Source organism: Zonotrichia albicollis, chromosome 4 (assembly GCF_047830755.1).
Source record: "Zonotrichia albicollis isolate bZonAlb1 chromosome 4, bZonAlb1.hap1, whole genome shotgun sequence".
NCBI classification, from domain to species: Eukaryota; Metazoa; Chordata; class Aves; order Passeriformes; family Passerellidae; genus Zonotrichia; species Zonotrichia albicollis.
In genome coordinates this window covers 27,175,452-27,202,632 of record NC_133822.1, presented here as the reverse complement: position 1 = coordinate 27,202,632, position 27,181 = coordinate 27,175,452, and the positions used below count along the sequence as shown (strand labels likewise).

Sequence of the window (27,181 nt, the reverse complement as noted above, 5' to 3'; positions counted from 1 at the left end):
CCACACTGGCCTTTCTTTTGGTAGCACAAATGTATTTTAAGGGAGTTAGGTGTGTTGGGTACTGCTGAGAGCTGAGGCCTGAGCCCCACCTGAAAGATGCCCCAGGCTGTAATGAAAGCTGTTACCCCCGTGGATACAGAGACGTGGCATCCAAGAGATTGGGAAGAGGGAGCCAGGATGAAGAGTTTCCTGTGTGGAAAGCAGGTGCCGGCTTCAACGGGAGTAGTGTGAGGAGCAAATAATCTGTGTTGTTGAAAAAGCAGGTGGGCTCCCGTTTGTCACTGTCTTACCTGCCCCCACCATGGATCATGACTAATCTTGGTGCAAGGGCGGCTATGAGCCCCCGGTTCACTTGGAGGCTGCGGCTCATCCCTCTCCCCTGCACTCCCCAGCATCCCGCCTGCCCTCCGAGGCCTTGGCACAGCTACAGCGCCCGCACCGCCGCGGGCTGGGTGGAAACGGGGGTGGGGCCGGCATCCATCCATCCATCCATCCATCCATCCATCCATCCATCCATCCATCCATCCATCCATCCATCCATCCATCCATCCATCCATCCATCCCTCTATCCATCCATCCATCCATCCATCCCTCCCGTGCCGGCCCGGCCGCGGCTGCGGCTGCCCCGCAATGACATCACCGTGCGCGGAGCCGCCGCCCGCCGTGCGCGGGGCTGTATCGGGGCCGGGGCTGCCGCGCCCGCCGCTCGCCCGCCCCTTCCCTCCCCTCCTCTTCCCTTCCTCCCTCCCCACCTCCATCCCTCCGTCCCTCCCTCCCTCGCTGCCGCCGGAGCGCCCGCGGCCCGCGCCCCTCGGCCTCCCCCGCGGCCCGCAGGGAAGAGGATGGCGGAGAGCGAGGCCGAGACCCCCAGCACACCCTGCGAGTTCGAGAGCAAGTACTTCGAGTACAATGGGGTGCGGCTGCCGCCCTTCTGCCGCGGGAAGATGGAGGAGATCGCCAATTTCCCGGTGAGGGACAGCGACGTCTGGATCGTCACCTATCCCAAATCAGGTAGGCGGGCGGGCGGGCTGGGGCTGCCGCGGCTGCCGGGGCGGCTCCTCCTCCTCCTCCGCTCCCCGCTGGCCGGGCCGGGAGCGGGGGCTGGAAGTGCCCCGGCCGCCCCCGCGGGATGTGGGGGCGAGGCCTGAGCCCGAGAACGGTGCCCTGTATCCAAGGATGGTACCCTGTATCCGGGGATGGTGCAGTGCCCCGTGTCCAAGGATGGTACCCTGGATCCGGGGATGGTGCAGTGCCCCGTGTCCAAGGATGGTACCCTGGATCCGGGGATGGTGTCCTGGATCCGGGGACGGTGTACGCTGTCCGGGGATGGTGCCCTGTGGCCAGGTGTGGTGCTCCGTGCCCAGCAGCCCCCGCAGCTCTGCAGAGTTGAGAGCCCGTCCCGGGCTCGGAGGGGGTCGGGGCCCTGTGGAGGCTCACGGAGGGTGGGCACACCGGGCCCAGCGCTGCCCCGGGACCCCGCCGGGCTGCTCCCGAACCGCTGGAGGGCGGCGGTGCCGCTCCGGGCGGGGGAAATCCCGCTCAGCAAAGATGTCGAACGGGGAAGGGCCATGGCATCACTGCAAATATCTGCGTGGTGCACAGGTTCGCTGTCTGCTCCGCAGCATTCCCTCCGTGCTGCGCTCCCTGATCCTTCTGGGAGAGCATGTGCTCCAAGTACGTTCTTGCTGCACTGTCTGAATCACCAGAAAGGCCCCCTGGTGTCAGTACCAGTGTGTTTTGTCCAGTAAATGCTTCCTTTGGCTGTTGCACACCGTTTGGGTGTCTGCTTGTAATGCTGTAGTCTTGATTTTTTTATCCTCTCCGTTTCCAAGCAAAAATATTTAAAGAGAATTACCATGGATGTAGTGCAGCCTGCAAGGAGACAGACAATATGGGAGCTTTGTACCCCACCTGATAAAATCAGATAAACTCTTTTGTGAGTGCATTCTCGAGTGACTTTTCCTGACAATGAGATGATCTCTTTCTAGGAAATCTGAAGTCCACTGGAGATAACAGATGTCAGCTCTGTAAATGCCCTTGTAAAACGATGTTTCAGTATTGTAGGTTTCTCACTTACTTCATTGTTTGTTGTGTGAATGGCTAATGCTTTTCAATTTCCTGGTGTGCTGCTTCAAGCATGCACATTTCTACAAAGTAGCATCTACTATGCTTTTATAATTTCTCAACCAGTTTCAAACATTTGTCTTTACATTTTTTTATATTTTGTTGCTGACTATGCTCTTAAAGACTGGCAAGACCTTTGTAGATAATCCATTAGATAAGGGAAAATGAGAAGATGGATACCTCTCAAAATACTAGGATTAGGAATAGACAGCTACTTTTAAATTGTTCTTTTTAATTGTCTTCTTCAAGATTTATATGGTGCATGCAACACCAACTCTGTTAAATTCTTTGTGGTTTAAGATTTCAGTTTTGAGAATCTGAGGCTACAGTGTTCCTGTGTTAGATTTGCACCCCAATTTCATGGTGGCATCTTGTTAAATATCTTCAGCCAATCTCAGCCAGCCACAATATCATTAACAGCTGGCAGTAGCTTAGTTTTGATGGCTAGGCAGTTGGCTGTGGAAAGCCAGCTTGCATAATCATATTTAATTTGCTGGTTTGTGCATATAGTAACATCATATTTGATCTTTTGGGGCCCCAGTAACAGGGAACTGCCCACTCAGAAAATGGACATGCTGCAAGAGGATTTACTGGCAGTCACTGGGAGAAGGAGGAGATGGGTGAGATATGGGGCATCAAAACTGAAGGTGCAGTATTGTGTGGATGAGCTGGAGGAGCAGCCTTGAGATCAAAATAGGATTTTATTTGCCAGGAAGGAGAATGCTTGGGTGGTGAGTAATCTGATGTCCTTGTTGAGGGAATAGGCTCTGGACAATAATAGTATCTTCAAGCTCTGCATTCTTGTAGCCCAAAGTCTACCAAGACCCTTGGAAGTTTGTTTTGTCAGCTGCTTCTCTGTGGCTTACAGCTTATTTAGGGCTTCAGAGGGGCAACTGGCTAGGGACAGGCATAGCAGCAGGAACTGGGCTTCTCTAGGATGGTTCCCACTGATTTAGCCAAGGTCATGCAGAAAGTCTACAGCAAAGCCAGGAATTAAATCCAGAAGCCCATTACCTAAACTCCAACTTCATCTTGCTGCCTCTCTTCCGCTTGTTCTGGTAACATTCAGAGACAGAACATGGCTGAGACCACTTACCTAGTTTCTGTGAATAAATTGTGTTTGAACGATAGTTCAAGAAAGAAAAATGCACCAATGTCAAATAGGTCCAACAGAAAACTTTTTTCTTGTTCCTAAGGAAATCAGCTTTGTTCAGTGTAGCAGCAGTTTTCCATCTGCTCAAACTACGGAAATTGCCCAAAAAAGTCTGTTTGCTGGATGTATGAGAGGCCAGAGCCTGTGGCTGCAAGCAGAAGGCTGCAGCAGTAGCTATTGACCATATGGTGGCTTATTTGGCAAAGAAAATCCACAAGTGGCCAGGACTGCTTCAGCTGTCCCAGGGACTGGTGAAGTAGTCTGGAAGCCATTTGGAAGCCACTGTACACTGCAGGAATAGACAACGCAGCTCCAAACATGTGAAATGGAGGCGGTGCTTGGAAATAGTTGCAGTTATTGGTAAATTGGGAGTGACCCAGGAAGAAGCTGTTCCAATAATGGTAGAAAATCAAATGTACCAGTGGCCTTACTGGCAGTAATGTAATAAGCCTAATGGAAAGTGACTCTGCTTTAATGTGATTTCCACTGAGGGATGGCTGAATAATGATATCTCTTATATCTTTAATTATTCTTAACACCTGTGCCCAATCAATGGTAACAGCTTTTAGGAGCTTCTGGACTATGAGAAACTTTATGCCTAAAACCCAGAGACTCAGGTATATCAATGTGTGTCTGTGTTTGTGCATATGTAATTATAGAAAACCTTTTTTATCATGATGCATAATTTAAAATCAGGTGTGCTACTGAAGAAATGAAGTAAAAAGTTTCATCTTCCACATAACTTTGTTGTCTAGAGTGGACACACTGAGTGGGACACACAGATTTGCAGGAGAAATGTAAACCAGAATGCTGTTCTCTATAGTGTGAAATAACTGGAGCTCACACCACAGATAAGATACAGCGGCACTGTTTATAGGGAGCACTGTGCCTCTGCCACAACTTGAGCTGAACCCTCTCATCCTGTGGATTTCCTGTGCCCTACTTGAAAATTAAAATTCTCATCTGTGAGCTTAAGCTACAGAATTTATGGAGAAGCAAACTTTTCCATGATGTTCCCTCAGTCACCATGCTGAGAGACAGGTTAGCTGTTTGCTAACATCAGTGATTTCAGTGGAATTAAATCAGTCCCTAAAGTGTAGTGTTTGGTTCAGTTTCACTCAGTGTTTTATTTTGTCATACAGTGTCCCCCTGGCTGGACGTGATCTGTCCATGTCCTTGCTCAGAAGTGGTGCACAGCAGCTCCCTTCATGCCATCTTGTGTGTGCTCTAAATGGATGGGTACTTGGTCTTCTCAGGTCAAAACCCACAAGTTCATGCCTTTTGCAAAACTGGTAATTTGAGAAAGTGAGCTGTTTACATTAATAATGAAGTTCTCTCTCCCATGGCGATTATTTTGCCAAATAAGTTTTTGGAGTTCTGTGTGGAAAAATGTCAACTATTGAGCAAATATCAGCTTCAAGTCCAGCCAGTTCATGAGAACTTGCATTTGGTGCCACACAACAGGTGAAAAGAGCAAATGTTGCCTATGGCCTTACCTTCTGGGGGTGTCTTTCTGTAGATTCTCAATTTCCCTTGTAGCACTGGATTTTTGTAACTACCCTTTGGCTGCTAGGGAATATGATGGCTCTAGACCTTTGCCTTAATGAAGTGCCAGCAGTGATTTTGTGGGTCATTCCAAGGACAGCTTTCACGTGTGTATATTTACTGAGTTCTCCTCTTTGGAATTCTTTCACACTCACCTCTGGTGTTACATGAAATGAACCAGGGAAAGTCAGTTTGAGTTGTCCATTTTGTAATTTGTTTGAAAGGTTCTGTGTGTACAGGTCATGCCTGGGGCAGTGCATTGTGTGCACAGGGAGGTTCTCTGTTCTCCTGTTCTGTCTGCCTCTCCCACTGTGTGCACACCTCCTTTATTCTCCTATTTCTAGCACTCCTGAATCCAACACTCCCTCTTGCTGGGTCACCAGGATGTGCCAGTCCCTTCCCTGGCTCATGGAGGAGCTCTGTGCTTCCTCTCCCTTACAGTCTCTCTGCATTCCTCCATGGCCCATTTCCCTCATCCCATAGTCCCTGTTCTGTTCTTCCCATGCGGGGACTCTGTGTGCCCTGGGATTTTCCTCTGTTATGGGGAAGGAGTCGTTTGATGCATTGACCATTACAGCTATGGCAGGGACAAGTGTTAAACTGTGGGATCCAGTGGGCACAATATAATCAGCAGTTTTCCTCTTTGTCTGATTCCTCAGTAAAAGTGATAGCCTTCAGCTTATCAACATCTAAAATATTGTTTAATTAGACTCAGCACTCAAAAGTGTCTGCACTTAAGGCAAAGAGAGGCTTGAACCATTTGAGATATAGACATATGTGCTTTTTCTTTGGATATGAAGTTGGTTTAAGAATTTATTATCTTTGGCCTCTTGTTTCTTCCCCTTCCAATGAGCCTTAGCTGTCTGTGGGACCATATTATAAAACAGATTGGCAAAATCTTGAATAAAGAAACACATTACAAAGAAAATGTACCAAGTAGGTATGCCAAAATCTTGCTTTGTTTATCTTGTTCAATCCTAGTTTTCATGTTTTCCACAGACTGTAAAAATCTCCTGGAAATGAGGTTATATTTCCAGGTGAGATTGATATTACTGTATTTCACAGTAACAGTCTTATTATTCAATATACAGAGTATTGCTGCTTGACTAAGTTCCCGTGGCTGCAGATACCCAGATGGGCACAGGTCAAACACTGCTGACAGTCAGTCCTGATTTGCACAGTCACAACTGAGAGGAGAATCGGGCTGAAGGGTTGCCCAAGGATGTTCCTGAGCTGTAGGAGGCTTGGCTGGGAGCTGTCAGAGGGACGTGTGGCAGCTGTGCTGGATTGCAGAGGTTTCTCTCCTAATGGCAGGTCCGAGTGGCCTTTGTAGCAAAGGCTCCTCAGGGGATACAAGCATCCACATGTGCTAAATTGATTGACTTGCCTTAATTTCAAGTGTTCTCATATGGAACTTCTCCCAGCAGTTTTGTTGGCATTATTTTAAAAAACAGCTTTGCAGTTGCAAAAGAGCCGGATTCTGCAGTGCTGGATTTATAGTGCTATAGCCTCTGCAGACTTTTGTTGCCTTGGGCTTAAACCATTTTCATTTAGAGAATTAATGCAAATGTTACTGGCCCAGAGGCATGCCTTGAGAAATCATGAGGGTGGCTTAAAAATCAATTTTTCACACAAAATACATTTGGGATTTTTTTTCTTTCACCTCTGGTTTTTGAAGCAATATTATGCTCTGTGACATGGAATGATGAGAAACCTCTGTTAGTTTCATGAATCTGGATGAGCGAGTTGATACCTTTAAAACCAGAATAGAGCATGGAACTTTTTCTCTCTGACAGTAACATCGCAGTTATTTGGTTTCTTTAAGCAGTGTATAAAGCTCAGATATTGTTCTGTTTTAATGACAGATGAATGTGCATCAATTCCCATACCAGCTAGAATGAATGGAATTCTTTTTCAAACAGGAAGGGAAGAGTGAACTGCATTGTGTGATAGAGATGTGCTTTGTGAGCTGTCTCTTTCGGGACTGATGGACAGGATCTATATTTGAATCTGATTTCATGTTCTTGATGACTGAAATTGTGTTCCTTCCACCACTGAGAAGAGTAAATACTCCACAGCCTAAACTCACTCCATTCAGGTGCAGAAGGTGACTCTGGTAGATTAATATTTCTGGGGGTTAGAGCCACTGGGTTCCTGTGCTTTGAAAGTCTGTCTGAAATGGGTCTATCTTGTTATTTATATATAGCTCAAAATACCTTCAGGTATTGGCTCACTCTTAAATGCTGCTAGGTAAAGAATTTGTAAATAAAACTATCAAAAAATAAGTAGTTGAAGACAATGTTTAGTTTGCCGCTGATGCATTCGACTTGATATCAATGTGAGTAGAATTGGATAGGTCCTTGTATGTCTCAAACTTGAAATAAAGCAGAAAAAAACCATCTGTGGTCAAGGGAAACTCCTTTTATTTTCCAGATAGCAGTGTTTCTCTCATGACCCTTTTATCAAATCAGTGAAGAGATGTTACTAGAGGCAGAACAAATGGTTCAGAAGACAAAGAATTCTCCAGTTATTTAATAGGTTTTGCTGGGTCTTTTGCAAATGCTGCAGAATCGCTTCCCTGCTGTTAAGTAGTGCAAAACTCAATCTTTTTTTTTTTTTTTTTTGTAAACAGGCATAGGAAAAAAAAAAGGAGAAAAAAGGTTTTACCCTGGGTAAAAAGTGTATTCTGAACATGTGAAATAATTTTTGATTGTATTAAATGATAATGACCTCAAAAACTGAAGAATTAGAAAATTATGTAGATCAGCCTGACCCACCTGCCAGTCATTCTCATTTCATGTTAATGTTCATTTGTAAAGATATTAACGAAAGGAAGCAAATGGCTTAATTTTTCAATTCTTATTATGCAGTCTAATTAAATGAAGGTTTTTCTCTTGTTGGGTGCAGTGGAGGCATGAACTGTACGCACAGAACCTCTCAAACACCTCATGCTGAGGGGAAGGAACTACCCTGTTTTGTCTCAAAAATGCTGCTTTAGAAGTGATAGGAGCATTGGGACACTGGGCATGCAATGTGACTTCATGGCTGCAGATTCTGTGAACAGGGATAAATCATGTTATCTTTTTGTCTGTGTTTTCCACTGGATGTGTTTCTTCTCATTTTTCATGTATAATGGTAAACAGTTCTCATGGGCAAACAGATGTCACCTACCATATATATTTTTTTCCTGTCAGGGAGTTGTGCAGAGCCAGAAGGGCCCCCCTGAGCCTCCTTTTCTCCAGGCTGAGCCCCCCCAGCTCCCTCAGCCCCTCCTGGTGCTCCAGCCCCTTCCCCAGCTCCGTTCCCTTCTCTGGACACGCTCCAGCCCCTCCATGTCCATTTCCTGAGGTTCCCAGAAGTGCCCCAGGATCTGAGGTGCAGCCCCAGCAGTGCCAGCCCAGGGGACAGTCACTGCCCTGGCCCTGCTGCCACACCATGGCTGGCACAGCCCAGGTGCCATCGGCCCCTTGGCCACCTGTTGATGCAAGGCCATGAGAAACACACCTTAACCATGCAGTCCAAAGCCTCTTTACTGCTGGTCAGGATTGCCAAAGTAGCACAGAACAGCTACAGGCATTGCTGAGGCTGGATTGCTCTCTGCATGCAGAGCTGAAATACACATTAGTAATGATCAATGTCACTGCTTATATGGGATCACCAGTGCTTTCTGTCAGAAAAAGTGTCTTCAACCATTTTGCTGCAGCACTGTAAATCTGTTGCCTGAAAGGGAAAAATCTTGTAACAGTATTAAAATGATAAAATAAAAAGCAGGTCTTTATTGGAAGCTTACAGGTTTCCCCATGGTTATGGGCACACCCTGCATCAGATTTCCACAATTTTTATAAGTTTCACAAATGATGATATCTAACAAGTACTGTCCAATTAGAAGAGCAGTTGGTTAGGTAGTTTTCCCCCAGGTTCTGTCCCATTAGAATAGGTTCAGGGGCTTCTTTGCCCCATTTCTTGTTGTACCTTCTCAGATTGTGGTTGAAAAACAAAATGTCCTTGAAGGTTCCCTTATTGAAAATCAGTCTTTCAGGAATGTTTTAGAAGATTACCTTATTACTCTAAAATCTAAGAGAAAGGGTAGGAAAAATACCAGGATATAAGCATGTATTATCAGTCCACAAAACTATGAATATATGAAAAATGTATAAAAAAGCTAAAATCTTTAGGCATCAAACCCACGGTGATATCGGTTGGCTGATCCCCTTTTATACTCCCAAAAAGATCTCTTTCCATTTCTGATTCTGAAGAGCAGCAATGGAAAGGGTTGTGGCTGGCTTAAAACTGCAGTCCAGCTCAGTGAGGGGGGACATGGGTACCTTGAGAAGAATGGTTTTGCTTAGTGCAGCTATAACTCGAGTGGGATTCTGTGTGGGACAAAATGCTTTACTCCTTGACCTTAGACAAGCAATAGCTGACTGGACAGGTTGTGGTTTTTTTAATGTATGACCTGTACCTGCAGCTGTTTCACATTATATTATTGCTGTGCTGCATTCTTGAAACTTGACCACCTAATATGTGCAAATGCACATTTTGTGTAGGCAGGTCTTGCCTAACAATTTTTCTGAAAGGGTTTGAAGCTGAGGCAGAGAATTGCCTTTTGAGTAATGAGACATCTTCTGACATTATTATGTGGGGAGAGGAGTATGTTCACAGCCAAGGGTATGAGATCTACCTCAACACAAGTGCCTAATAGAGGTGCCCTGTTGTTCCCTGATTTCTGATCCTATACCTCAGTCAGCAGAGCTTGCTGTGAAGCTCTGTATTTACTCACAGACCATAATATGACTGGACAAGAGAACACAGTAATAGAGCTGTCCCAGAAATCAATGGAGCTAGGGGTAACTATGCAGTTCTTTTCGATGCAGTGAAGTCCTTGAGTGTGATTTTAAAACCCAATGACTTGTCATCACACTAAAGTTCTTTCCTGCATTGTTGTCCTTGGTACAGCGTGTGAAAACAAAGGGAAATTAGGCACAGTGGGAGGACTTTCAGCTGGAGATTGTGAGCGCCTGCTGGGGTAATGTATTATGCAATTGAGGCATGTTTCTTGATATGGGTTCTAAGAAGATGGGAGAATGGAACTGCCAGAGGATGCAAGAGGGCCGGCTACAACTGACCTAACAATTTTACTGTACTGGGTTGGCTTTAGACCTGGTCAGCCTTAAATAGATGTGGAAAGGGGGAAAAGAAATGTCATTCTGTCAGAGCAAGCAGTCTTATTGGCTATTTCTATGTTCCTGCATGTAGTATGTTACGTTTTTTTGGTCTAGCCTTATGGATGTTGTGCTCTCTTTAACCATGAGAGCATGTTTGGTTGGTGAGTAGAAACTGGAAGAAAAATTAACCCAAGGATATGGGGCTTTTAAGGGTCTGCTTTTAAAGGTGCCTGTGCTAGTGCAGGGTTGTTAGTGCCCTTGGCCTGCTGTCCATCATTCCTGGTAGAACAACAACGTGCAGAGTATTTTGAGTGGATGCATTCCGATTTGTCCCACACAAAATTTGCTACATGAATTCATGCCAAAAGTAGATATGGCAGATCTAATTTTAAGTAGATTGGAGCAGTTTGTGTGAAGTTACTCCATTAGTGTTGACACCTGGTGCAAGACAGGGTGAGCATCCACAGATACGGACAGCCCAGCTAAAGCTTCAATAGAAGAGTGAAACCATTTTCCCTTTGAATATCTGATACCAAGAGATGTCTGTAACCAGCCAGTAGCAGCTGTCTGTGAAGGACCTGTGACAAAATCCAGGATACCTGGATATGATGAAGTCATGGATGTAGGGACAACCTTGAATACACAAATCAGGACTCTTCAATCAGAAGGCAAAACGAAGGCAAACTTTTGGCCTGTTGATGTTTTTAACAGTAGATCTGTAGACCTGACTCACAGTTCTTAGAGCTGTTAGGATGCTACTTACTCAGCCCTTGCTGCAGAGCGTGTCAGGATGTTGTGGATTATTAACAAGGATAGAAAAGAAAGGCTTTTTGCCCCAGCTGTCCTCAGCAGAAGACCTCTAGAGCCAGATGAGCCTCTCTTCTTCAGGGAATCAATCTCTGTGGGTGTGGGTTTGGCTGTTCCACAGATCTCCCAGAGAACAGGTCCTGGTGTGTTTTATTTACTAGTGTTGCTGCAGTTTCAGGACCCAGCATGCTCCAAAGGAGGTGTTTTGCTCCAGGCTGGTGTTTGGTGTGGGCAATAGTGGCCGCCTGCCTGGCTGTGTGGGTGAGGCTGCCCCAGCTGTCAGTGCCAGGGCCCAGACGCTCTGTAGTTGATGTGCACTTCTCATCCCGTCCTCTGTTGAGTAGTTAGTGTGCTAATGTAAGGGAGAATCACGACTCAGGCCACTTAAAAAAAATAGTACTAATGCATTAGCCAAAAATAGCTCTGCTTTGTAACCAGTTCATTAAAGCAGTGCTTTAGGATACTGTATTGGACATAATAGCAATAATTCTGTGCATAATATGTGTGTGTAAACAGTTTGGTGACAGCATTTTTAGCAAACAGAAAGTAGGTTTTCCTCCTAAATAGAATGGGGTTTCATAGTGTGCTGTTTATAGCCTCTGGTAAAACATACTCAAAACACAACTCAGAATTAATGGACCCATGTCTGCAGAATTTAGCCCGTTGGTTTTGGTTCAAAAGCTGGTAGCTGCAAGAAGAAAAATAAATGATTATGAAATCTAAAAATCTAATACTGTGCTTACTGAATGTTGCTGGAAGTTGTGTGTTTAACACTTCTTTTAAATCCAGTCTTACTTAAATTGTCCCCTTTACTTTCAGAAGGTTTGAATTCAGGCTTGTTGTGTCCCACAGACTCCCTTGACGGTTACCTATTGACTATGTGGCATTTAGGCCATATAAGAGGGGCATTAGTCTTAAAGGATGAGTAATCAGTCCTTTCTCAAAATTGGGCCCTCTGATAAATATTTAATTGGTCAGTCAAAAGAAATAGTGTGGCAATATAACATCACAATTTCAGTCTTTATTCTGAATCCCCAGTCTCATTTAGGAAAACAGAAGAATTAGAAAATATGGTATCAAGGTATATACATTATTTTTATTTTTAAAATGCTAGTCATTAATGAAAACCCCTATTCGTAAGCCAGGTGGAATTCGAATTTGTAGGAGAACTTCAGCACGTAGACCTCAGGAGGAGATACTTTATTGTTTTGGAAGTTTTTTTTTTTTCTTCTAATGGAAAATCTAATTTTCCCTGCAATATTGTAGGGTGAGGATGAATCTGTCATACTGACCTGAAGATTTACACTGCAACTGGCCAAGGAGGAATGAGCTTGCAGACAATTAGAACAACAGTGTGAGGCTCTGCTGTACAGCACTTACAGACCAGTCTGGCAGCTTTGGCAGCCCTCACTTTTAATGAGCACTTGCATCTACCAATGCTATAAAAAAGTTATGAGTCATAATGGATCTGCTGCACTGGATTAGCCAAAATTTGGTCAAGCTCTGGCAGATCAAACAAAGTACAGATAATTGGGGTTCTAAGATTACTAACAGTAGTATTTCTTTATTTTAATTTTCCATGTGGTTCCATACAAGGAACTAATAAAGGGAATATACCGAGGCCTTTGCATCCTTAGGCTGCAGCTTTGTCCTGTCTTAGCTGATAAGAGAGGAGAAACTGAAAGAAACTACCTTAGGAACCATATAGAGAAGTGAAATTTCACTGGAAATCTTACGGTTTTATATCTGCCACTTCACTTTGAACACATCTATGATACCTGGTGACTTCATAGGAGTGCCAGTGGCCAGAAAGAGTTGAGAGAAGCCAGAGAACATCTGCACTAGAGAACATTTCTCCCTTCCACAGTGACTAAATTTGACATTGAAGACATGTAACACACAGAAGGCAGGAGGAGCAGCTGTGTGTTTCCCAGCCATGTCTGTCCCCCTGTGCTGCCTGGCTGCTGCTGCAGCAGTTCCCTAGGAGCAGAGGCAGAGTGGCCCTGGTGTGACTCTGCTCCTGCTGCTGAGGCACTGGCCATGGAAAGGGCACCAAGGAGGAGTTCCCAGTCACAGGGACTGCTGGCGTGTGGTGGGATTTGTAATGAGTCCTGGTTCCTGTGCATCATTAAGTAGCCCAGGAAAGCACAGTGCATCCCCACCAGCAGACTCCTGTTATGCAGGGTATAGAAATACAGGCTCACAGATCATTTTAAAAGGTCTCCTAAATGCACCTGCAGATTCTGGCAGGTAGTAGCTTCTCACATCTGTTTCCCACCCCCTCTCTTTCCAGATATTGTGTGATAAACTGGAACACTGTTCTCCTGAGATGTTTTATTGACATAGCAGAGGAGCTTGTCAGGAAGAGCATTTCTCAGGTGCTTTGCACTGAAGTTCCTCAGATGCAGACTGCCTCCATTTTTGCTGGAATTGGATAAGTGTTCATGAATTCCATGTCTGTTTTGGCAATATGACCTTAGAGGTAGCAGGGTAAGCAGTCTTCCTCCTGAATGAAATGTTGCAGATGGAAGAAGAAAGGGTAGAATTGCTGGGAACTTATTAATGTGGCATTCAGTGCCCCATGTCCAAAGGCTGGCAGTTAATCCTGTTTTTCAGTGATTATCCTATTGTGTTTATCCTTCTGTACCATCCTAAGTGAGGTGTGCATGTACATGTGCAGGTGTTCAGCAGCACAGGGAGGAAGCAGTGAAGATACTGGAGATGCACAATATCCATTGCCTTGGCAGAGCCAGAAATGTAGGGGCACACCTCTTCTCTTCTCTTCTCTTCTCTTCTCTTCTCTTCTCTTCTCTTCTCTTCTCTTCTCTTCTCTTCTCTTCTCTTCTCTTCTCTTCTCTTCTCTTCTCTTCTCTTCTCTTCTCTTCTCTTCTCTTCTCTTCTCTTCTCGCTTGCCTCACCTTTTTCTTCTGTCCAACAGGTGTCATAATTTTCCCTTTTTTAGAAAGTCATTGTGACATTTAAATCTGGCCAGGCTTTGTGATAGACTGGGATTGCTGGCATTATTCACATAATCTCCATTGATATTCTCAGTTTCAGAAATTTACTCTACTTTCCATCCATAAAATGATGGTTCTTGCAAATCTCCACAGAGATCACTAAATCATTTGGGTCAAATGGGTAAGGTATCCCACCTTATTTGGCTTTTCAGCCAGCTGGTGTTCCCAGGGTTGAAGATGTTGCCCTAGCAGCCAGGTCTGGAATTTGGGCTGCCTGTTGCTAGCTTAAGTCATCCTTCCTAAACCAAAAGAATATTTAGCTCTGATACATTTAATTTGAGTGGGTTTTGATCTTAGCAGAGATGTGAGGAGGTCATATCTATCTAATTATATTTATAAAAGCTTTTAGATTTTTTTTCTTTTTAAAACATTAGGCTTGTGATATTTTAATTTGTTCTTTTAAACAGGAAACCAAATCAATGATAAATTTTTTACCTGGAGCTTTTGGAATTTTTGTGTGTGGTAAATAATAATTGATTAAGGGTGACAAGTAGAAAAAAAATCACAGTTCCCCCAAAAGTTAATTTCCTCGTTTTCATTTGCATTAAGACCCTGAAATTCTGAAGCATAGTAACTGGAGTGCTAATGTGGGAAAAAAAAATCAGGCTAAAAAAAAAATCAGGGAAAAAATACAGTGACTAGCAAAAGAGAAAACTAGCACAGAGATCATGGCTGAGAGAAACTGAGATGAGTGATCGTCCTGCAGGTGTAGGGAGGAGAAATTCCAGCCTACTGGATAGTCCCAGCATTTCTCTTTCAGCGTGTCACCGGTTTTGGTGGAAACTCCTTTAGATGGAGACTTTTGAGCTTCCAAAACCCCCACTTTGGATGGGAAATACGTAATTTCCCACCTCTGCAGTTCTCCATGGATTTGACAGCAATCAAGCCAAGTCTGGTGCACATTCACAGGTCTCTGGGCATAACCAGGTAAGGGGGTGCTCCCCATGGGGGCTGTGCTTCCTGTCCTGACTTTTTACTTTTCTGGTGGACTTTGTGGAGAGCTGGTGCTGCTCTCCCAAAGGTTCAGTGTGGTTCTGCCTCAACCCTAAAGCCTTTCTGTGTTCAGAGGCACAATAGAGATGGCAGCTTTCTGCCTATGGAGCAGCTGAGCAATGAAAAAATAGTTTATTGTGTATCCCCACAGAGTTAATTCTTTTCATTTCATGAAAATAGGGCTGCTGTGACAGCATTTCTCTTTGCAGGTGGAATAGGAAATACTGAAATAAATTATGGAGAACCAGGGTGTTTCCGGTCAGAATAAATATTTAATGAGAACAAGGGTTGCGCTCATTCAGAGTCACAAGGACTGATACTAAAGTACTGTATGAATGTTGATTTGAATGCATAAAATATATGCTTGAACTTAAAAATGCAGAGTGAACAGCCTTGGGGGCAAGTGTGTATTAAGTGCGTGACAACTGTCTCTGTGGGTGATGATAATATAAAAGTGCCTTTTTTTTTTTTTTTTCATGTCCCAATCCTTTTTAATTTACCCATCAATCAGTAAGTGAACAGTGGAATCTTGAAGTGCTTGCTATCCAAGACTGTTCTTGGAGGTGTGTCTTCTTTCACATTGTATCCAGGCTGTGTTCACTCCAACCATTGGCCTCACTTAACTGTTTCTTTCTCGGATTAAAAAGTAAACAGACATTATTTTTTAATATAATAAAAAATTCTATTAGGGTTTTAGGTCTTGTATTTTGGTGGTGGTTTTTGGTTTTTTTTTTTTTTTTTGTTTTTTGGTTTTTTTTTTTTTAATTGGAACAACATACATGATTGGTACAAAGGGGCCTGTTTGTGTGTACAGTCTTGTTAGTTAACATGAATTAACTAGTGACTGTTACAAGTGACTTGCAACTCACAAATTATTTTCAAATGGTCTTTGATCTCAGAGTTTACAGTTCACCATTCCACAGGCTGGGATGCAGGAGCAGGCTTGGGCTTTGTAACCAGTTCTGGAACCATTACTTGTTCCTTTAGGCAACACGAGAGAGTGGATAAATCCTGGTCTCATTTCCCTTACTGCTCACAGTAAATAATTAATAATGGGTTAAATAATGGGTCTGTCTTTTGCAGTTTCCAGGGTGTCCCACACTCTTGGGATCTTTTCTTCTGAACTGTGGGGTCCCTCCCCTGGCTGATTGTGATCTCTCCCCATTCTGTTCCTCCATCTCACCAAGAGCCTTTCTCTTCATAACCCTCTGTCAAATATCTCTGTTTTGAGGGTTCCCTACCTGCCTGAAGGTAAAGTAATTTTGAATAGTTTCCCTGTCCAAAGCCCTAATTGAAGCACCTATTAATTTTCCAAAGTGCAGTCACTGGCCATGATATCTAATGGGTGCTTTGTAAATGTCCTCAGAGTGGGGAGAGGTGCATAATTGAGGTTTCTAAAGCTTGTGACTGATGTATGGATGTATTTGGGGCTTTATCCACTCCATAACCCGGAGGCATAAATAGGCTCTCAAGTCATTGCATAACTGGGACCTTGCCTTCAATTTAGAATAAAGGTCTCTCAGCACAGCCACTAATGCATTTTGTGAACTTGGATGACCTCTGTTCGCCTCATTTTTTAGTTCCTAAAATGGAAATAGTAGTGTTTTGCCAAAGTAACATTTACAGAGGTAAAACCTTTTGTTAAATGCTTTGCAATTCACAGGTTAAGTGATTTGGAAACAGAAGTGTATTTAAATTGTTACTGAAGAAAAAAAATCTCAGGTCTTTTGCATGGAAGATCTACATGTATTTAAAAAACCAAGAGAGCTGACATACTACAATAAAACAGTAGTAATAGACTTAGCTCACAGCAGACTGTTGAGGACAAAAGTTGCCATTATTTCTCTGTTTAGGTCTCCCTTCATATGGCTGTGTTTAGATAAGAACTGTAATACAATCTGTTCTCTCTCATTGTTTGGTTTGTGCAGGCACAGGCTTGCTGCAGGAAGTGGTGTATCTAGTGAGTCAGGGAGCTGATCCAGATGAGATTGGACTAATGAATATAGATGAGCAGCTTCCAGTCCTAGAGTACCCTCAGCCCGGTCTGGACATCATCAAGGTACAATTTATTGCAAAGAAAGTCTTCAGCATTTGGGTGTCTTTTTCCTCAGTTCCATGTTTATCACTTCATTTCACCCTGTGTCCTTCTCGTCGCTGGACTTGTTTAGAATGTTGCAATGATTCAAAGTGCTAATAGGTCATTTTAAATTGCTTTTAATAAGCTTCATTGTGTTCTGTTTAATACTTTAAATGTGTCTCCATGTCCTAAGTATCTTGGCAGTGGGAGTCAAAGTTCCAGGCCTCTCCTGCTTATGTAAACGGGAGCTGGCCAAATGAGGCAAATTTGCTTTGATTCCTTCCCTGAATTTGTGAAAGAGTAACTAGAAATGCAGCTATCCATGCATCTGTATTCCCATTGCTCTGACTTTACACATCTCAGTCTTTAGATCCACAGATCCTGGCTCTCTACAGACACTGTAGGGTGTAGTTTGAAGGGTCTGGAATATCCTGCATGAAATTCCACAGTATCAAGAATCCCTTGAAGTCCAGCTGTATGGCACATAAGTGTGATCTTGTCCTTGCTGCAGCACTTCTGACAGAGGCACGTCTTGGAATTATTAGGATAACTATACAGGGCCATCCTGTAACAGCTGCAGTGCTGCTTGGACTGAGCAAGCTGAGGCTGGCAGGGATAGAATTAAGCTGCTTGTGGTCAATGACAACGGCATGCTTCAGCCTACTTTAGGGTGAGAATATTTAGAGGTCAGAGATTGCTCTTCTTTTTCATCTGTGATGCCTAATCCAGCAAGGCTTCAGTGCTACCCTGCTGCAGAAAAGTGGTGGCAATAGTAAGAGGTTTAGTTTGAGATTACACATTCTTATCTATGTGCTAGCAGCTTGATTCAATATGGATTTATTCCATTTTTAATAGCAGACCATGATTTCTGTCATGAGACAATTTTGTATCAAATTACAGAAAAAATATTGTTTGAAAGATGTTCACACATTCAGATTTGGGCCTAATTCTGAGGATAAAATAAAATGCAAGGGTAAAATTTGGAAGAAGTCAGGGGTCATGTTTTCAGAACTTCTAGTATTTTTCAGGTATTTTTAGTGGGGGCATCACTGGAAATAAAGTGAGTTTGACATTGAGAATCTTCAATGGTTATATCTCTTTCTGAGAAGGCCCTGCAAATGGATATGCTTTGAAACAAAAGGGATAAAACCCCAATATGACAGAACCCCCAACACATTATCCAACCTTTTGGTATTTAAGAACCAGATGTAATTCTCTGACCTGATTTTGAGTCGCAAACTCATGTTAATTTTAGGAAGTGAATTTGTGAATGGAAGTCAGTGTAGTAGAGGGCCTCAAGTGTGCCAGCTCAGGCCAGTTCACGATGTTCCCTGAAGCAGTGGTCAATGGGAAACAATTCTCCCTGCTTTATTTTAGGAGCTGACATCCCCTCGCCTCATCAAAAGCCACCTGCCCTATCGGTTTTTGCCTTCGGACCTCCACAACGGAAACTCAAAGGTGAAAATGAGCTTGTGTTTGTCTTAACTCTGCTGGCAGCAGTTGTGTCAGTGCTTTGGGATGAGGAAAAAGCTTTCAACAAGATGATTTTCCCCCCATCACAGGTAATATACATGGCTCGAAATCCCAAAGACCTGGTGGTGTCTTATTACCAGTTCCACCGCTCCCTAAGGACCATGAGCTACAGAGGAACGTTTCAGGAGTTCTGCAGAAGGTTTATGAATGACAAGTGTAAGGAGCTGTTCTCTCTGCACACATTTATTTTCATCTCTGCGTTCCTTCTGCAAGTACAGAAGTGAACTGGATAAAGGTGCATTTGTTTTGCATATACAGCAAGGAGGTTGCTACGGATAGCTCTGTGGGGATTGAGATTTGTCCATGCAAACTATGAGCCAGGCTTTTTGTAAATATTTGCCTTACAGTGTTTGACCCCCTGGGTTCAGCACTTTGCCACCAAAACCAGAGCAAAACTCTGGTGTACTCTTCTGAAATTCAGTTTTCAGGCTGCCAGGTACCTCCTAAAAAGGGGTGAATACTCCCAGCATCATTTGATTTCAGTTATGCCTCACTATCAGCTACTTCTCAGGAGTGTTTCTGGTCCTCAGGTTTGGGGTTATTTTCCTAGTAATTCCCTTAATATTTAAATTTCAGCCAAAAATTCAAGGCTCATACCTTGGAAATTAATACAAAATTCTCTAGTTTGCATGGGCCTTATCTCGGCCTGCACCAGTGAGCTCGAGTGAGACTTCATGAGCAGTCTGCTGCTGCCTGAAAAATGCAGCTCTGTGAGGAGAATAATAACCAAGCGACTGCCACACTCTAGCTAAGGAAGAGAAAAAAGTCCTGCTGCATTTTATTTCTCTGCAATATCTCCTCTGATACCTTAATGTGACACTGAGAATTCACCAGGTACCTTGAGCTCTGAGAGCAGGACCTCCTCTAGATCCAGAGCAGCAAACCTGGAATTTAGGGGAGCTGATGCTGAAGGAGCTGTGTAATACCAAAGGGAAGAAAAAAGTAAAACCTACCAGTGGGAGGTGATTTAACAGGCCTAAAAACCCCTTTGCTGCTCCTTATCCTGCAAGCTTGAGCAGGATTAATGCTCTCCTCCCACTCCAGCCCACCTTCAGTTTTTCATTTGCATTCCCTGGGAATGCAATGTTTGCCTGTAGCTTCTGATCAGGAACTTCAAGACCAGAGACATAAGAAAGACATGTTAGAAGGTCTTCTAAGATAGAAAGGTTGGGTGCTCTTTTCCATGGAAATATCCCAAGAGTTATTTGTCTCTTTATCTTGTAGCAGCTACCTGACTTTATCACGACCTCCCAGAGCCAATAAAACATCACAACATGTTCCATGGCCATAACTGTACAAATGGGAGGTTTGTAATGCACAGGAAATTTAGTCACTGGTAGCAGAGAAAAATGTAGAATGCATTTCTCAAGGGGTTGCCTTGTAATACTGGCAACAAAAGAGATTCTTGAGGTTGTAAATACCAAGCACCAGTGGCTGAACCTCTGGTAGAGACACATAAATTGACTGAAATCAGTGCAAATGTGGACTTAATCAGAGAACTGGAAAACAAATGAGTAAAGTTTTGGGGGGAGGGTTAGGTCTCCCATTACATGGGTCAAAATAAGACACTGCTCTCCTGGGGCTATGAACCACTCCAGTTATTTCTTTTTTTTTTATTTATTTCTGAAAACAGCTTAATAACCATAGTGTTCATTTTCCTCATGCCAATCATAATGTTTTTGCAGTAGGGTATGGTTCCTGGTTTGAACATGTGCAAGAGTTTTGGGAACACCACATGGATGCCAATGTACTTTTTCTCAAGTATGAAGATATGCATAAGGTAGGTTAGATGTAGCAAAATGGTGTTTTTATCACATTTAGTATCCTAGTTTTTAATACATAAAGCACAAAATTACATTCTTATGTCCATATTTGGGATCCCTAATGCCTGATACAATTTTTAAAGCACTGGCTTTAAAAATTCAGTAGTTTCTATGGACTTTAGGCATTTTCATATCCATATTAATTTACTGGGGAATCTGCCTGCATGTATAGGCACTGAACCACTTGCAGGGAAGGCAGTGATGTGAAACTGTTCAGTACTTGCTACACTCAGCCCTGGGCATTCTTTTAAAATAAATGTCTTGCTCTATGTGCCGTATCAATGAGGGAAAAAATATATAATCACTGTTTTGTCCTCTGTATTTGGCATTTATTGGAATTATTTAGTTGTTCTTACTGATTTCTGTGAACCAAATCTGAAAACAGTGAAGGTATGATCATGCAGCATAAGGTAGATATAATTATTGAGTCCTTACAGTATGCTGGCTAATAAACCCACTTATATCAGAAATCTAGTGGAAATACTATGTATTTCTTGTTGCAGTAGTATGTTTTTGACAGCTAATGAAAATACTTCAGAATGTTTATTTGACTGGACAGCTAATGCAAACATAGGCAAAACCCAGGTGCTGTTTCTAAATCTGTAAGAAGTCAGGACAAGACTCAGTAAAGCTGGGTAAATTAAAATTCCAGCTTTACTGAGCCTTCTGATGGAGTGGGATTCTAAAAAAAGGTGTAATACAATCAGAGTAAATAAAGTTTAGTCAAAATAATTTCAATTCCATGGTTTTGAATAACTAATGGATTCCTAGCTGTGCTCACCAGATGGTGGCATCACAGCATCCTTCTGCTTCCTGGTAAATATTACTATTTTGTCCTTTCAACTCATACTGAGGAACCCTGGAACTCTGGAGATGTAAATTAATGGTTATTCTCAGAGGCCACCTCCCCAGATCCTTCCCATCTACATGAATGTAGTCCCAGAAGCTGACAAAGGAAGAAGGGCTCTCCTAACATTTTTAGTAATTTATTTGATTAAGGTCAAAATCAAAGTAACTCTTAAATCCTCTGAAATGCACTGGTATTCCAAAGGGATCAGGGTGGGGTGTTCCCTGAAGTGGGAAGCATCACAATTGCTTTTCAGTTGTTCCCTGTTCCAACATCTGAAGGTTACATGACCATGCTTTCTGCCAGCCTGTCTTACTCTAATTGTTCAGAATGTGTTTCTTTTCAGCAAATTGGAAGGTGGCAAAACTTCAATGCAGTAGTGTTTCTGCAACTTCTGCACTTGTATTTTTCACACTCACCAGGGTATAACTTACTTTGCAATATTTAAACTCCTTAAAAATGTGATTTTAATTATTGTGAAATAACCCAGGTTTTAAATGGTCTCTTGCAGGACCTAGCGACAATGGTTGAGCAGCTGGTGAGGTTCTTAGGAGTTTCTTATGACAAAGCACAGCTGGAATCCATGGTGGAACACTGCCATCAACTCATTGATCAGTGCTGTAATGCAGAGGCTCTTCCTGTTGGCAGGGGTATGTTTAAAACCCACAGCAAAACTCTCCTTGGAGAAGTTGGCAGTAACTCCCAGGGTGTGTTAGATGTTGGCAAAATATTGCCATGTAAAGGATGGGAGGGAGCTGATTGTTGGTGCAATTGAGGGGCTGGGCTGTTTTGAAATCAGGTTAGGTAGAAGTGACTGAAAAGGATGGAAGAATCCAAGATAAACAGGGTAATGTCAAACCACTCCATCAGAGAGTTTGTCTCACTTTGATGGATTCAGCTCCTTGTGCTGAGAGCTCTGCTCTGCTCCTTCTGACCTCTGGCATGCCAGAGCCCACACCATCTTACACAGTTTGTCCTGGCCTGAGCCCTAGGGTTTAATTAGATCAGTATTTTCAAGAATAGCAGATATTTCTTATTTGGAAGGCATAAAATTACAAGGAACCACAGTGTCCCTTATAAGCTTTTTATTTTCATTTCTTACCTCAGCTGTTTAAAATGTGTTTATCTTCCAGATGTTTATTCTGGTGAGATTCTTTCTCTAAGAACCTGAAGGTGCCATGTGATCTTTTAATACATCTGTCCTTTGATAAGAAATCAAGTCCTTTCAGTTGCCTTTGAAAAACATAAGAGTGAACTTAGGCTCCCTCAGATTATTTTCTGTGGTCTGCTCTACATCACTTTTAAAAATGAGGCAACCAAGTCAAGATGGTCAGTTCATATGTTACCCCTACATATGCCTTACCCTAACCTAAAATCACTTCATACACTAATTTTATCCACTTCTACTTGGACCTTTCCCTTGTTTTCCACCCATAGCAGTGGTAGCACTTTATGATACAGCATCACACATGAAGCACATGTTTATCATCACCACAAAGTTTCTCAGAGGAAGCAATTTGAAGGTTATTGTCCCTTACTCAGGGGTTATGACAGGAATACCTTGGTCGTCTTCTGTGTATAGAAGCCCTTTCCATATTACCACTTTCAGCCAGCCTTCCTGTGATCTGCAAATTATACCAGCTGCAATTTTTATTTTTATTTTCAAATCTCTGATGAAAATGCCAAATATTACCAGCTCCTCTTGACTACTTATTCTGTGTTAGCTGGTTATTTATTCAATTATCACACATTTGGTTGGGACATCCCCAAGTCCTTGGATAAGGTGCTCATGTGGATGCAAGGCTTTGCAAACAGCAGGGTTGTGTTCTACTTGTTGGCCCACATGTAGCCTCTTATTTTGACTGTCTACATATGTTTCAGAAAAAGGCCCTCATGTTGTAATAGAGAAAGAAGGGAGCTGCAGCACTTAATGTGATGCTTCGTCATTTGTTCACTGTGTGCTTTTTAGTATAAATATCCTTATTTTGAATTTCTTTTCTTTGCTGTCTTTGGCTTTTACAATATTTTGTTACTCCAGAATGTAGCTTCATTAGCAGTGCTTTGTTCTTTCTCTGTTCGTTTCTGTGACAAAGAATGGTGGCAATGACATGAAAGCTGATTGTAATTTGTTTCAAATATTTTAATTTGTCATTAGTTACATTTAATTTATTATTTTGCTTTATTTTAGTTCTTCATATTTTTTTTCTTTTAGCACATTGATCTTTACTCTGAAGATAACCCTGAACTGCTGTGAAAGCAGAACAATGATTAGATATGTTACTTGTATTTGACTCTTATCACATCATAATTTACGCAGTTGCATGATTCAAATCATAAACCAGGTGGGTGACTTTTTGACAAGCTATCAATTGATATAGTAAAAAAAGAAAAGAATTATTAAAAACAATCCACTGTGTATGTATGTCATTTGTAGAACTTGTCATTTGTCCATACATGTTTTTAGGGAGACTCAGAAATTAAAGGATTTTTTTTTTGCCAAGCAGAGGAAGAAAATACTTTATTATCATTATTGAATGGGAAATACAGGGTTTTGTGTTTTATGCTGTACTTTTTGCTGTTATAGTTGCCAGAGCAAGATTTAAGTTAGTATCAGGTATTTATGATTGTGTTTTCTTAATTTATTCTTTTAAAAATATGTGAGAAGTTCGTTGAAAACTATAAATGGCATTTTCAGTGTCAGGTTATTCTGGTCTTTGGATCCTGAAAAGAAATCAGGACCCTTTCATACCTTCAGGATTTATACAAAAGCCCTGCTTTCATAAAATGGCCCTTGCCACACGTGTATACCGTCAGATTAATAAGTAATATGTAGATGTTTCAGACAGTTTTGTCTTTGGTCTCAATTATATAGTTTCTGCATAAAAGCAATGGTAATTGAATTAAATGGGTATTCTTCTTATGCATCAAATGCATAATTAAGCTCCCTGCATGTAGCTTTGTCCTTGCTGTTATGATGAAACTCTGGTAGCACAGTCCCAATTCTCCTTTCATTTATTCCAGTTGAACAAGTCTGGATTTTGTCTTTATCTCCAGCATAAAGGAGAAGAGAATTGGGCTTCTCAATATGGTTATTCCATGGAGCTTTTTCAGCCACAAGTAACCCTGGCTGACTTTGAGTTAAATATATTTTGGGCTGCATTGAAACAGTTGTTAGGGGGGCTCCTGCCTTTGGCTGGTAGGTTCAGCAGGGTCACCAGGTTATGTTATGTCATTGGTTGGGTTCCATAGGTTAATTCATATGAGGAAGGTGCTCAGTGTCGATATTGGGTCCCCCAAAAGCTGTTCCTCCTGTTCAAAATTAAAGTGTCAGTGGCTCAACTTGAGTACATGGCACTTGTTCTCTTTCATAGATGGAAATTTGTATTTAACAAACAAATATCTCCATGTTGAGAAATGGAAATTCATCTGTTAGACATCTCTAGACACAAAATAATAGAAATTAGTAATGAAACTATTATACTCCAATAGTCAGTTTTATACCCCACATTCTCTGTGCCTTTTGGATAGTTCTCTAAGCAGTAGGTGCATGAGGCATGGTGATTTTGTAATGTGTTCTTAGCTGTTGGAATTCTTAAACAGCCATAGCTTGCACTGAAAGAAGAAATCTGCATTTAAGTGAGCACCCAACCCAAAATCTCTGTTCATTTCTGATTAAGGCCAGAGTAATGTCTCAGAGAAATATGAATTCTTCCTGTGTGACACTGGGCTGGTGCAGCTGAAGATGTGTTTTATTTGAAGGCTTTGCAAGCGTAGTGCCAGAATAACTGGGTGAGACAATGAACAGCTTTAGGTCTCATTAAGCTTTCAGAGAAAGCCCAGACTGATCAGAATCTCACAGCTGGTACTTGGTGCCCAGCACAATTAGACTGTAGGTATTTGGTGTCCTGTTACATCCACTCTCTGACCTGTATTCTTTCTCTGTGTTTCAGGACGAGTTGGGCTATGGAAAGATATCTTCACTGTTTCAATGAATGAGAAATTTGATTTAGTTTATAAACAGAAGATGGGAAAATGTGACCTCACATTCGATTTTTATTTATAAAAAATGCATGCATATGATATCCAGATATGGCTAGAAGTGCTTTATGCATTCATTTATTACCTGCTGGACAAACTACTGTAGCTATTATGTGTAATAAGATTTAAAGAAAGAAAAACAATCTAAGTAAACCATATCAGATGCAATTATCTTTGATCCTGAACAGCTGTTTATCTTCTAGTATTTAAGTCCTTTGTCCACATGCAAGAACTTCTCAGACAATACTAGAACATTCAGCTGTTATGGAATGTATTATATAGGTATAAGGTATGTATAATATATGCAACTAGAATGTACACTTTTTCAGCCCCACATTGGTTATTTAATGTGTTTTATAAAAGCTTGTCACTAGAACCGAAATGAACATCCGTAAACCAAATAAAAATTTATTTCTGAGGGAAACAAGTAACAGGCCAAAACAGTATGCTAGAATGATCTCAGGGGTTAATTGTCACATTTATTTTTATAGCAGGTATAGCCAAGTATAAATAAATCCCATTCCAAAATAGGAACTAATCCAAGTGGGGTTCACATTAGGTTCTGCACACCCTTATCTGTGTGATTTGAGCAGGTTCTGTGCACTGGCACACTCTCGGAGACAGGGCTTGTTCTGATTTACAGCTGTGATTGTCAGCCTGATCCCAAATCCCAGCCATGCCTTTATGGACACAGCTCAGAGCTGACTTCTTGATGGAGGCAGTTCAGCTCCATGTCCAGGGACAGCGGATGGAAGATTCTTAAGCCCTTAGCTCTAGGTCACTCCCTCGAAATGGGGCTTAAAAGCCAGGAATCTGGTGCAGGGACTTTCCTGAAAAATCAGTCTCCAACCCATGTCACTTTGCTGTGTGAATTTCTCCCTTTAAGGGCAGCCCCAAAAGTTAAGGTGCTGAAAAAGCTCCAGTTCCACTAAAAGTTGAGGGCACTTAGCACTGCTTATGGGTTGTTCTCCTGGACTCCACCAGACCTAAGGGGGAGATCTGTGCCAGTGTAAAGCAGGCAAAGGGAACTGCAGCATCCGAGGACGAGAGTTGATGGATATGCCAGCAGGTGGGAGTATTGCACAAATATCCATGCACAATACGTTCCAGGAATTGTTAGCCATGACTGATCTGGATTATAATCAGGATTCAAGTTTATTTCTCTTATCTTTTTTTGGTCTCTACACAAACAGCCTGAAGGAGGCTACTATCACTACAGAACTCTCCCAAATTATTTTATTGTTCCATGATGTAATGTCATCTATGCTTTTTAGGTTCTCAGCTGCAGGAGGCCCATTTTTTGCTAGTCAAATGTTCAGGCTCACCAAAAACTATGAGGAAGGACTAGTTTTTAATGTTTCAGTTCTGTTGGGAAACTGTCAGTTCAGCACTGGCAAGTGGTATAGCATGATGTGGCTTGACAGCACTTTTCCTTGTATATTTGTGAGTGAAAATGCTTTCAGTGAAATTTTATTTCTATTTTTATATTTTTAGTACTGTATGAATATTAAGCACTACACATTATACTTCTGTGCTTGCTTGCTTACTGAATAAAAGATGTGTTCTGTGCATTGTGGCTGCTCATTTTCTAGACCTCCCACTCAGGCCAGGTGGTCTTTGCAGACAAACTACAACAAACTGCAGGAACATGGGAGAAGAAGAATTTCCTCTTGCTACAGAGAAAGACAAAATTCCCCCACAGTTTCTGCAGATTATAGTCAGAGGAAAATTTCATTAGCACAAAAAATCTACTTAAATCACTTAATTCCGAGGATGTATGAACAATACAACCTAACATTTCTGAAGGCACCAGGGAATCCTGCTCTGGTTCTCAGAGCTGCTTTCCTTTGCTGCAGCTGATGCCCAAAAGTCAGGAATGTCCCACAAACACATTTCTAACAGCCAGGTCCATCCACATGCCATTGCCTGTGCAGAGGGCCACCAGCTGCCAGGCCACGTCACCTGTGCTGAAATTCTGCCTTGGGATCTCTGGTACTTTAAAGCATTTGAGCTTTTCTATCAAAATCCAGGGACAGTAAACTGCTTCCTTGAACTTTCA

General features: G+C 42.3%; 1 protein-coding gene across 2 annotated transcripts; it reads left to right on the top strand.

Moving 5' to 3' along the window:
- The first annotated feature begins 513 nt into the window (after window positions 1-513).
- Window positions 514-26,691, top strand: SULT4A1 (sulfotransferase family 4A member 1). 2 transcript variants are annotated; one of them, XM_074539237.1, is made up of 7 exons: window positions 514-1,011; window positions 16,733-16,863; window positions 18,259-18,339; window positions 18,444-18,570; window positions 20,100-20,194; window positions 21,596-21,734; window positions 23,297-23,431. In XM_074539237.1, exons 1-7 carry the CDS (start codon window positions 843-845, stop codon window positions 23,302-23,304), a joined length of 750 nt encoding a protein of 249 aa, XP_074395338.1. In that variant the 5' UTR covers window positions 514-842; the 3' UTR covers window positions 23,305-23,431. The 2 variants fall into 2 exon arrangements, with proteins under 2 accessions (XP_074395338.1, XP_074395337.1); XM_074539236.1 differs by lacking the exon at window positions 23,297-23,431 and adding an exon at window positions 25,035-26,691 and having other exon boundaries at window positions 522-1,011.
- Window positions 26,692-27,181: the final 490 nt, after the last annotated feature.

Bases quoted from the DNA above. Each gene is read 5' to 3' on its own strand.
- SULT4A1 (XM_074539236.1), top strand. From the start codon at position 843: ATGGCGGAGAGCGAGGCCGAGACCCCCAGCACACCCTGCGAGTTCGAG. The intron at 18,571-20,099 runs GTAAGGAGCTGT...ATGTTTTTGCAG, and splicing joins AAGGTTTATGAATGACAAGT to TAGGGTATGGTTCCTGGTTT. The intron at 21,735-25,034 runs GTATGTTTAAAA...TCTGTGTTTCAG, and splicing joins GGCTCTTCCTGTTGGCAGGG to GACGAGTTGGGCTATGGAAA.